This window comes from Apostichopus japonicus, chromosome 3 (genome assembly GCF_037975245.1).
Source record: "Apostichopus japonicus isolate 1M-3 chromosome 3, ASM3797524v1, whole genome shotgun sequence".
In the NCBI taxonomy this organism is placed as follows: domain Eukaryota; kingdom Metazoa; phylum Echinodermata; class Holothuroidea; order Aspidochirotida; family Stichopodidae; genus Apostichopus; species Apostichopus japonicus.
Window position 1 is genome coordinate 15,333,826 of NC_092563.1, and position 12,167 is coordinate 15,345,992.

The 12,167-nt window shown below is 37.8% G+C and overlaps 1 protein-coding gene across 4 annotated transcripts; it reads left to right on the plus strand.

Annotated features, from left to right (window-relative positions):
• The first annotated feature begins 810 nt into the window (after positions 1 to 810).
• On the plus strand, positions 811 to 12,144 carry LOC139964609 (uncharacterized). 4 transcript variants are annotated; one of them, XM_071966363.1, is made up of 9 exons: positions 812 to 997; positions 4,885 to 6,920; positions 7,263 to 7,346; positions 7,592 to 7,707; positions 8,125 to 8,273; positions 8,840 to 8,950; positions 9,424 to 9,489; positions 10,275 to 10,397; positions 10,641 to 12,144. In XM_071966363.1, exons 3-9 carry the CDS (start codon positions 7,263 to 7,265, stop codon positions 10,895 to 10,897), a joined length of 906 nt encoding a protein of 301 aa, XP_071822464.1. In that variant the 5' UTR covers positions 812 to 997; positions 4,885 to 6,920; the 3' UTR covers positions 10,898 to 12,144. The 4 variants fall into 4 exon arrangements, with proteins under 4 accessions (XP_071822471.1, XP_071822464.1, XP_071822459.1 ...); XM_071966358.1 differs by having other exon boundaries at positions 4,885 to 6,580; XM_071966347.1 differs by lacking the exon at positions 4,885 to 6,920.
• Positions 12,145 to 12,167: the final 23 nt, after the last annotated feature.

The following is a 12,167-nucleotide window of genomic DNA, read 5'->3' on the forward strand; positions in this document are numbered from 1 at the left end:
AGCCTAATAGACGTCTAGCCCTCCATTGCAAGACAGCTAGCCCACTTCTGGCCCGAAGGCCGGTCTCTCAACGTACTCTCCCGGCTGCTTTTGCGGACTAAGTTAGGATATGGAACTGGGATCCTATCCTGTGTCAGTAAAAAATTCCACCTTGGCAATGCCATTACGGTTAACATTGCAGTGCCTTGCAGCCGAGATGCTGTTTACACAAAAATTAAACTGCTATAGATGCATCTTTTCTTATATTTTTGTCTAGCAATTTTGCCGTCTTTTAAAACACTTTCTCATGCTATACTAAAGGAGCTGTAATTCGACATATACCATCTGATATCAGCGCACAACTCTTCAAAAGTTTAGGCTAATTTAATGTCAACGCGTTTTTCTGTTTATTCTGTATAGACGAGACAAAAACTTCCACGTTGGGTCTCTCTCTGGCAATTTTCAATCAGTTACTAATGTTTAGACAGGTTTATTCTTTCTATTATGATTATTCACACACCTAAATTGCTATATGACCGACGCTGCATGGCGCTGCCAATACAGTCTTCTGCTTAACATCATTAGGTATAGGCAGAGCCGTATATATACGGCTCTGGGTATAGGCTCAATTGATAGCTACCGCGTAGTAGTCTGACCTTTGTCCTCCCCGCGCGCGCGTACATACAAGAGCGCTCACATCAATATCTGCAATACCTGTATGCATGTTGTACGTACATAATAACTCCGGGAGCGCGCGTGCGTATATCTATAATCGATTGTTTACTATATCGTCATACACAGTGCACGTGGTTTGTCAATGGAAATGTTTTGTTGTAATTTAAAAGCGTCCATATCATCACGTACTGGGCAGTTCTCTATACATGGCATTCAGTGTAGTGTATACACGTTAAATATATCTTGCCATCGTTATTCGTCTTAATTGTTGGAACGTCTCCAATGATATGTTTGCAGAGAAGAAGAGGACGACATTTGAAGACATAAACAGAATGCGCATATGGTTAGTGATATTTTACACCTTGTCGAAAGCTGTTTGTCTGTCTGTAAAGTTAGCCAATATGCCTAGCCTGTGCTAGGCTATAGTCTAGGGCTATGCCTTGCTTTTGAATTCATGTTCTTATGTATGACGTGATTAGAGGTTAACCGTCGTGAAAATGCCATTAATACAGAATTGTATATTGACAAATAGCAAAGGTAGGCCAGATAGTATTGAAATTAGAGATATTTATTTGGCAAGGAGTGAAGTTTTCCAGTAGCAAGTTCTAAGTGTGTCATAATTGAAGCCCCCACGCTAACAACTTTATTCTCGGGGATATCTGCTGCAACGCATGGAGAAGCGAATGCACTCAATGTCACCTTTTAATGTTGGCTGAGTGGCACGTAAAGGGAAAGGAGGGGACGGGGGAAGGGCTGAGGGGTGGCGTGTTTAAACATAGTTTCGTATTCCTGCCAATACAACGGTATAAAGTTACACCTGAATCGTGCAACCATTTCAATCAGAATTCCATACATGCTCGTGCCATTGTTCATTGATCTTTTGTATCGCAAAGTCTTTCAAAAGTCTGCCCCACGTAGGCCTACTATCATCACTTAGGAAATGTAAAGTATTTCTAATAGGAAAAAAGCTGTTTCCACACTTAGTGGTACTTAATAGGCTATATTGACAGACATTCCCGAAGAACATAGATTGTAAAGCGTGCCAGAAAAGAAGCCGCGGTGGCTTCACAGCTAACACACAACGTAATAATAACGTTATTTTTTGGTTGTATTTACGTTGGTGTACGCCCAACGTAACGAGAACGTAAATAGAAAGGTAGCCACTTACGTAATATCACAACGTTTTTAAAACATTTCCAAGTAAAAGTTACGTTTTTAAAACGTTGTATAAACGTTAGCACATTTCGTTATATATACGTTTGAATATTACGTCCACACAACGTTAAGTTTTACGTTGATATAACGATGTAGTTTCGTTACCTCATAACGTAACAGACTTTACTTTGTCAAACGTTAGCATGTTACGTTTTATTTACGTTTATGTTATTCGTTAATACAACGTCACACTTTACGTTGTAAAAACGTTAGCAAGTTTCGTTATTACGTAAAAATTATACCTAAATACGACGTTGGTGTAATACGAATATATTATGTTCTAACTTCGTCAAGAAAATATCAAAACAAGATAATTAATTTTCAATGTTTCCTGTTTATAGAGGCCAAATTCAAAATGTTTCTGTGGTTGTAAAGTAAACGCTTATTATTAGCTTATCATGTTATACAGCACTTACGAAAACAGTTCCGTGCATAAAGCTGTTCAAGTTACAGTACATATACCAACTATAGCTAATTAATGAGTCGCCGTGGATGAATCATTCTTGATCACAATTATATTAGACTCCAAGGATATTAACGCTTCTTCCCCAAATTCCCACCCAACCGTCCATATATATTCTAACGCGGTTCCACGTATCCTCAGATCAGGAGTCCATCCCATGATTTACAAAGTGGTTATAACAACTAATACATAAAATACTTGCATTGTTAGCCTACTAATACTATGACGACAATCACAAGTTCACAACATACTTATTCGCAGACCACAAGCCTGGAAACCTGCAATGCATGCAGGCCTTATTATTTACTGTACGTCCTGCACGTTAATCTAAAGAGCTTGATCGGCCTTGCATTACCAGTACGGTTGCTTTAAAAACCCGCTGAAAGCAAATTCCTGATACAACTAGGTTCGTACGACAACCCCGGTCCTGTCCCGGTGCAGGGTATGACAGTGTTCATGTGATGTGAGCGTGGTTCTATAAGGAACTGAGCATGGGCAGTACGGCTTGGAACGAAAAAGGCGCCAAAGTAAGAAACTACCCAAAAGTGTCTTCATTCTTTCAACCAAAGAACTCAGCGGAACTGGGAATTAAGCGCTCTTTTCTAGGCAAAATCGCATGTACTCGCATTGAAACAAATTTAGACGCATACTCGCAGTGAATCAAATAGCTGGCTATCGTAGAGCCGTTATTACATGCTGCAGCCGGCAACTTTTACAATAAAAAGGGTGTAGAAGAGCTTCACGCAGATAAACGAAGACTAAGCAATCAACACTTCAGTATATGGACATGAACTTGCAAGCAAGACCTCTGGGGAAGTACACAATGACCTTATCACTTGCCACATTCTATCAGAACCACGTACGTTAGCCTCTTTTGTAGAAACTCGGTTTTCTTCACTGGTTTGACAATTTTTAATGTCATGTCTTCCGATTAACTTGAAATCTTATACTTCTGTGGCTTCGTTCAGGCGACATCTGAAAAATTACTATGAAAGCCTTTATTGATTGTATTCGTTGTAAGGGGTGTGAGTAGGTGGTGGTATTTGGGGGGGGGGGAGGTAGTGTTATTTGTCTTATGTGTTAAGGTTATCTGTTTTGTTTGGGGGGGGGGTTCTTCTTCTTTTTTTTAGGTGTTAAGGTTATCCATTTTCTTTGATGGGAGTACTCTATTCGATTAAGCCCACAAGGGTTTCTTAGTTTACTTCCTTTCACATATTTACTTATTTGCAGCAGGCGCGTAGCCAAGGGGGGGGGCGAAGGGGGCAGCCGCCCCTCCCTTGAGCATATTTTTTTTTAAAAATTTAAAGGTTTTTATGATATCGCTAGTATTTTCAAAAGAGAAAATGCTAAGATGCAACTTACAAGACATGGGAAGTGCCATTTCCGGCGATCTGGGAGGCATTTACAGCCAAAATTTTCTTGTACGCTTCGCGCCAATTATGGTGGCGCTACGCTTAGGTAGTTTGCAATGCCGAATCTACAGTTTCGCCCCTCCCTTGGCAAATTCCTGGCTACGCGCCTGATTTGCAGTTATATTGTCTTGTTCACCTTGTATTACTATGTGTTAAAACAATAAATTAAATCAAATCAAATCAATCAAATGTCTGAACTCCACAACGAATACAATTTCTTTGAAAATGACTCAAATGACAACATATTTGAAGAGCAAGTGATATTGTCAACTGAATTTGTATTATTCATTGCATGCATACATTTTAAAATAATTAAATTACAGACTACATACAAGTTTCCAATAAAGGAATTCCACAAGAACAATTAATGTTTGCACCCTAAAGACCCACCCAAACAATTAAGTTGCAGACTTAACAATTAAAGAAATAATTTGAATCTTAAAAAAAACACTTCAATTTAATAGAGTTAATATAAATAAATAACTTGTGAGCTTGTACTAAAAAATCAGGCGCAGTTAACAAAGAGGGAAACTACAAGCCCCCCCCCCCCCCCAAAAAAAAACTTTCAAGTGGGAACTGAAAAGAACAATTGATGAAAGTAATTAATGTAACCTTCTCAACCCTGCTCCCCCACCCTACAACAGAAGTGTTGACTCAAAACAACTTTATAAATACCTTCCGATATTTAAACTATAGACAAGGATTTTAGATAATGGAAACCAACAAGAACAATTGATGAATGTAATAAATGTAACCTCCCGAACCCTGCCCACCCCTCCCCCCTAACAAATGTTGAATCCAATTTTTTTTACAAATGCCTTGCTAAAGATAATTGAATTATAGAGGATTTTAAATAATGGAAACCAACAAGAACAATAGATGAATGTAACCTCCCTAACACTGTCTCCCCCCCCCCCCCACCCTAACAAATGTTGACTCAAAAATACTTTACAAATGGATGCCTAAAGATAATTTAATTAAAGATAACAATTTCTAATAAAGGAAACCTACAAGAAGTGATTCATACTGCCCCCCCCCAACCCCAGACAAATGATGACCCACAACCTTTTGAAAAAATATGGCCTATTGTCATGATTTATAACCTAAGTTGGTAATAGAAAATTCTTTATATCCCTGCAGCCATTTTACTATGGAAAATGCTAAGGACAAACGCAGAAAATACAAACGCAAATGGATTTCTGCAGCTGGTTTGCTTAAGACTGGAAGAAACTACCAAACTCTCAGAGAAGATGAGGATTGTGGTGCTAGTTGTAGCTTGGGATCTACTGAAGAACTTTACAGTACTGCAAGTGACGAAAAGCAACTCGAGAACAGGGCTACATATTCCATGTTTGATTGTAATGGCGCCCAATCATTACAAGCTGATGACATCAGTGAACATGATAATGAAAAGCCAACAGAGCCTGGTCCTGAACAGAGGTATGATGATGAATCAGAATCGGATGAATGCAACTCTGTCGAAGAGGGTCAATCAGTGGGAGATGGCCATTCTCATCACAGCACCAAATTGTGTACAATTGAAGCCGACCTTGCTATAGTTGGGCAGTTGGATATCATGTTAAGCATAATGAATTGATGGCCTCCTAAAAATACTACAAAAGTCAGGTCATAGTTGTCTCCCTACTACTGCTCGTTCACTGTTAAATTCTCCAAGGAATGTTACCTCTACCATGAAATCTGGCATGGACCACATATACCTTGGATTAAAGAGTGAACTGCTTAAGATTGTCAAATGTTATGCATAAACAAACACTACTATTGACCATGTTGAAATCTCACTGATTATTGATGGATTGCCATTGTTCAAAAGTGCCAACACATCCCTTTGGCCAATACTGTGTGGTGTAATGAACTTGCAACCAGTCAAAGTTTTTCCAGTATCACTTACTTGTGGAATTTCAAAACCCCAAAATTTGGACTTCTTGATTGATACCACAAATGACTTAAATGATTTACTCTGCCATGCTCTTCCAAATGACGGAAGAAACATAAAAGTCACCTTGCGGTGTATTGTGTGTATACGCTCCTGCTAGAGCTTTTGTGAAATTTATGAAGTTATACTGTGGTTATTATGGCTGTGACAAATGCACCCAAAAAGAAGCCTGGAAGGATAGAATGACATTTCCGGAAGTGGAAGGCATAACTTTGCGAACTGACGACTCTTTTCGATGCCAGACAAATATTGAACATCACAAGCAAGTCTCCTCTCCATTCTGTGATGTCACCAATGTGAATATGGTCACATCATTCCCCATTGATTATATGCATCAAGTTTGCCTTGGTTTCATGAGAAAATTACTTATATCATGGATAAGAGGCAACAAAGAAGTAAGAATGTCAGCAGGGCATGTGGAAGAAATCAGCAATCGATTACTTGCACTGAAGCCAAGTATCACCAATCAGTTTGCTAGAAAGCCAAGGAGCCTGTCAGACATCGATCGATGGAAAGCAACAGAGTTTCGTCAATTCCTTCATTATACGGGCAAGATTGTTTTGAAAGGAATTTTGAGGAAAGACCTGTATGACCATTTCCTATGTTTCAGCTGTAGCTATCTCAATATTGGTTTGTCCATCAACTACACACATTCACTACCAGTATGCAGACCAGTTATTGAAGTATGCGGTACACCAGTTCCGTACCTTGTATGGTGATGAGTTTCTTGTGCACAATGTTCACTCGTTAGTTCATTTGGCCGATGAAGCTGTGTTACATGGCACAGGTCTGCAGCTCTTCCATTTGAAAACTACATGCAGCACTTAAAGAGGCTAGTTAGATCTGGAGGGAACCCACAAATCCAGATAACCAAGAGATTAGGTGAATATTCGAAGGCACACAGTTTTCAGCCAATTAGCAAATGCAGCATTTCTGTTAAGTGACCAAACAATCATTATATTATAAATAATTCATGTTGCTGTGAAGTTTTACACAGTATCAACTATACTGGAGATGAGAAGAATCTTTACTTGTGCAGAGCCTACGAAAAGACTCATCCAGTAACCAGCCATACGACTCCAGAATAATTGGTGCCCATTTGGTGTACAAGAGGGGTGCGGTCATAAAAGAAATAGTCTCTGATCAATTAACCACTAATGCTTTGGCATTTGAAAAATCAGATTCCATCATTTTCCTTGCAATATTACATCACAATTAACAAGTAAGCAGCAAATATACACTTCTAAATTTGTAATGATGATATCGCAATCACTACTGATGTGAAGAGGAAATATTCATGACTACATACAAACTAATTCTTAGAATAATTGACTGTAAAGATCACTTATCGAGTCTTTCCAACAAGATTCCATGCAGATCCTAGGAATTATAAACATGTAAAAAAGAGTTCTTTCAATAAAAACTACATCAGCGTAAAACAGTAGTTGCGAATAGTTTCATAGGATTTTTCGGTAGATTTTAGAATTATTGTACAGCATATTTGAGACACCTTTGAAATAATATCTGGTTGTCATAATTCTTCATGTGACTTTATTTCTTGCAGATGAATCAATTTGCAGTGGTGGAGTTTGTGGCTGAGGGGTCTGTGGAAGTTGTAAGCAGAAAATGGATTGCAGGTAGTGGTGAAGTAAGTCATTTCCAAATATTTCTACCACCACTGTGAATCTTATATGACTTTTTAGTTTTAGCCAACCATGAATAATAAATCATGCTTAATGAAGAATATATTCTTAAGTATAAAGACCCATTAATGTGTATTGCACACTCACCATTACAATATGTCAATATATGCCAATATGTCAGTGAAAGTGGTACAAGTAAGTACAATCACTTCAATACTATCCCAACAATCATATTGAATTGTATTTTCAGAATCTGCACTGTTATTGGCCAAGAAACAATGCCACTTTAAAGGCCAAAAGAGGGGAAATTCCTGATCCAGAAAGATGGTCGAAGCACAAAGTGCGTGTGTTTCGTTTCGTTGGTAGGTAATTCCAAATTTCTCCATACTTCCAAATTCTATCTATATGTTTGTTTGAGTATTGACACAAACTTTGTGATATTAGTTCAAGAAACCAAAAACTCTCTTGCAGAGCTGATAGGTAGTCTACAACCACATTTTTATATTGATGTACTTCTTTTCTAGATTTTAGCTGTTTCATAATGCAGAAGCAAATTCAAGTCAAGTGGAAAGCAAAACAAAAAACGGTATTCCCTTCAAAACGGATGCAGTTAGACATTGATGAAACACTGATTGAATGAGCCTTCAGTACAAACTGCAATTGTACCCCTTTACAATGTATTAGTCAATAAAGTTGTTAATTGCTCTATGCTTTGATGAAAATCCAAAATAATCATACCTGAACACACTGGGAACTGTTTGTCTGTCATCATTTCCATACCAGAGACAACTGTAAAAAGGCACAGAAACTGTCACGGCTGGCCGAGGAAACTTCCAACATAGATTCTGAAGGGGAAAGCCTTCAGACCAGCTCAAGAAAGAGAACTGCACCAGCAAGATTTGTATCCAGTGGTTCTGAGAGTGATGGCGACGGTAGGCATCTGAAGATGATGTTATTTGTTTTCCAGCAGTATCTAGTTCTGCCAAAGGAAACAGAATTGCAACCAAAGAATTTATTCCTACACAATTAAAAAAAAATCTGCAGCATTGGTGGCCCACTTTCGATTTTTGCTTGGTCAGCACAAGGGCCTACGTTCCTACTATGTCTTCCTCAGTTTTGTCAAGTCCTACCCCTGTCAAGAAGGAGAAAACATTGAAACATTTCTCTTAAATTGTGTAACAAATAAATGATATCAATATGAATCAACATGTCAATGGAAGAAAACATTGGCTGTTCAAAGCCCTATGTTGAAGATTATGACATTTGACTTGCTAACAATTCTTTTTTTGCTAATTTAACATTTTCATTAACAAGAGACAGCCTGTAATAATAGCCATATCATAGAGTTATTGAAGAATAACGTTTAAAGTAATTGTTGCTGCCTATGTTATATTTCAACTTTTACACATTTAGACCTGATTGTATTTACACGAGCACTATCAAACGTACAATCACTAAAATAAGTTTTTTTTTGTTTGTTGTTCACATGCCATTGCAGATGAAAATGAAGACAACCCTGAAAACGCCATGTCAGCACCAGTTGCAGCCTTTCCAAAGCCTCCAGTTATTTCAGGCATCCGTCAAAAGAGGCAGCTCATAGGATCCATAGGTAAAGCAGATGCTTTTTCACAATTACTGTCATTACGTTTCTCATGGATTCATTCGTTTCGTTTCGTGCGGTTTAATGGAAGTCAGGAAATATGTGGTACATCTATTTACCAAATAGGAAATGAATACAAGGTCCCATTCTTCAGGTAATGTTCTTTCAAGGTTTTGACATATTGGCACTTGCAGCTGACCTCAATTGACCACCAATCATCTCAACTCCATCAGATATATGTGCACATTCCAAACATGAGAACTACCAGGCTTCCCTGCTCAAGATAGGAATATAAGAACACACATATAGAGACACTCAAGTCATACTGAAAGCAAAGGCTGCTAAGACGGTCATCTCTTATGATAAAATCAAAAGGAATGGAACCTGACTCTTAAATTGTAACAGCACTTTTCTTCTGGATAGATTGATTTCAGTGTACAAAGAAAGCAAGCTTGTATCTACCCAATCTCTTGTCCTTTCAGATGCTGTGTCACACAGATCTCTTTCAACCTGGAAAAAGAGCATTCCTGGGTCAAATTCACAACAACGTAAGTCAAAATATATTAAAAATCACAGATTAAACAAAAATTCTCTAATATCCTAGCTGTAGAGCAAAGGACTATTACAAAGATCAGATTCAATGGTGCTACGTCATCTGTCTCCAAATCACACAGCCATGAGGGGAAATGCTTTGCAAACTGTTCGGACAACTTGTGTAGAAGGCTGCTGATAAAAAGAATATGACAATCAAGTGAGATGTCAGATATATGCAATTACACTGTATTCCATGTAATCAACTATACCGTGTTTATTTAAACTTTTAACGTTTTAAGTTGTTTCTGCTTGAACAATCAGAGTGGTGTGAAGCAAACTTGCTCATGGTGTGATTTGGGAAACTACAAGCAATCTGTTTTCTTTGAAGTGGATGCAACATTATTTCTTTGCCTCAATTAAAACACAAAACTGTTATTTATTAAACCGACTAGTACTTCCAATAATCAGAGCAAACATTGATAATTTTACCTTTGGTAAACCAATTTGCAGCAGTAATGCATGTTTGTCATACTAACAAAGAAAAGTGCCATCTGACAAAATTGTAGGTCCAATGAAACTAATGATCATTTGTGTCTAAAAACTCTTATCATCTCTTGATCTGCATGCTCATATGTACCTTTTATGACGTGTACCTTCTGAATCTTTATTCTACCTATGGGATGAGTTTAACCACAAGAGTGGGAATGAACACACATCTTAAAATACAGGTGAACACTATCTCCAGTGTATTAGGTTGAATAAATGCAGTGGCTCTTTCTTTTCTTTTTACGTTGAGCAGATCCTGACATTTTTCCGCCTCCAACTGTGCCTTCACCGCAAGAACCACCACCACCAACCACCCCCACAAATGCAGTCACTTTGGTGTCTCCTAGAAGGGCTTCACAAAGCAACATGCAAGAAAGTAGGTTTATTTGGCAACATCAGTTGCTCTCACGGTTTTCTAAGATGCTTATTCCAAATAGTACAACGTTCAAAGCAGGATTTGTGCTTAATTTGGAAACAAATTTTTGAAATGACAATCTGAAATTTAGCATCACTAAATTATCTTTTTTATCACAAGCATCTTTTGTATATGTACTTTATGTGGAAGTTTCAGGAATTTGTTTTGAAATGCTATGTTGAAACTACTTTACCTCTTAAACAGACCTCGAATTGACTGTACTAATGAAACCGGATACCATTATTGAAAACCAGAAGGAAGGGCTGTCACTGCTGCGGACCCTGGCTAGAAATCGGCATGTTGCTTCTGATGAAGTAATGTTGGAGGAAATTTTTGTAGTAAAAATGACAACAGTTCAACAGATGAATGAACTGCCTGAAAAACTAAAAGAAGAAAACTACAAGAAAAAATTGGTAAACTTAAACACAAATTTATTACGAGTTACAATTAAAGAAATGTAAGAAGAAATAATGAGCTACCAGAAAGTCAAATGAACCTGGTGATACAAACTTTTACCAGAAGCAATCAGCTGGCTATAGTCCTGTGCCTACACAGAAGGAAGACACTAAAATTATGTACAGCAAATTATGTACAGGCAATTGGGTAAAGAAATATCAGGGGTACTTGTTGCAAACAACAAAAGAAAACCCCGAAAAGCATAAGTATTAACTGTTTACTTCAATGAATAATAATTCATTAAAATTAAGCTCTTCTCCACAGACTATTACAGCCATGTTTATTGTATAATCTACATCAATAATAAGGAAATATCTCAGGCATATTTCTGAGTAAGAAACTACATTCTGAAGTTGTATCGATAAAAAACCGAGTTTCTGGGATCTCAGATAATCCATGTTAAAACCATCCATTACAAAGCAATATTTTAGTTTTTGATGACACCCCCTTGATGAGAATGGAATACATATAATCAATAAAACATTTGCAAATTACCATCAGGAGGTCGGTAATATGCACCAACGACTACTTTGCGATTTAAGCCGAGTACTTTTAACTCAATAAAAGTACTTTCGATACAGTTTGGTGAAAAGCGAAAGTTCGTGGGGATTCGTAAACCCATATCTTGACAAATCTTGTCATCAATCTTGACAAAGAGCAGCTGATTCACACAGATATCACAGTAACTAATGTAGTTCTTAAAACTTTGTATCACAGTAAAACTGGATTGTGCTGACAAATCTCATAAAGTAATGAGTGTACATGGCCGCTGCCTTAATTTATAATTTTCAGACGAACATGGGGGGGGGGGGGAGTCGTTGGAGGTCCTCCCCTGGAAGAATTGATGTGAAATGATGAATTACGAGACATTTAGACTAAAAATTAGGTCTATAAGTAGGAACTAAAGCAAGGTACCGCTAGTAACTTCTTAATAATTTGTGTAGGTTGAATGGGGGGTAGGAGAGGTTTGCACGGACACGCGCACCTTCGATCCGCGCCTGATATATTTCTGTTCTTTTTTACCATGTTTGTGTTGTCAATATGACGCGCAAACACAATAGAGTTGTACATGCTGCATGGGTTACTTCTTTTGATCTTTTAGTGAGGGGAGGGGAATGAAGGGGAGGGGGAGTAAGTCAGCAAAACGTATAAATACATTTTTCTCTGTATTTCTTTGAAAACTTAGGAAACATCTTCTTAAATGGTATTCATCACTTCATGCCAATCTTTGTGTCACAGGTTTCCATGGTGATATAAGCTGTAATTACACAGAAA

Excerpts from the sequence above, each read along its gene's own strand:
- LOC139964609 (XM_071966347.1), top strand. Across the intron at positions 7,708-8,124 it reads GTGTTTCGTTTCGTTGGTAG|AGACAACTGTAAAAAGGCAC; the intron begins GTAATTCCAAAT and ends TTTCCATACCAG. Across the intron at positions 8,274-8,839 it reads TTCTGAGAGTGATGGCGACG|ATGAAAATGAAGACAACCCT; the intron begins GTAGGCATCTGA and ends ATGCCATTGCAG.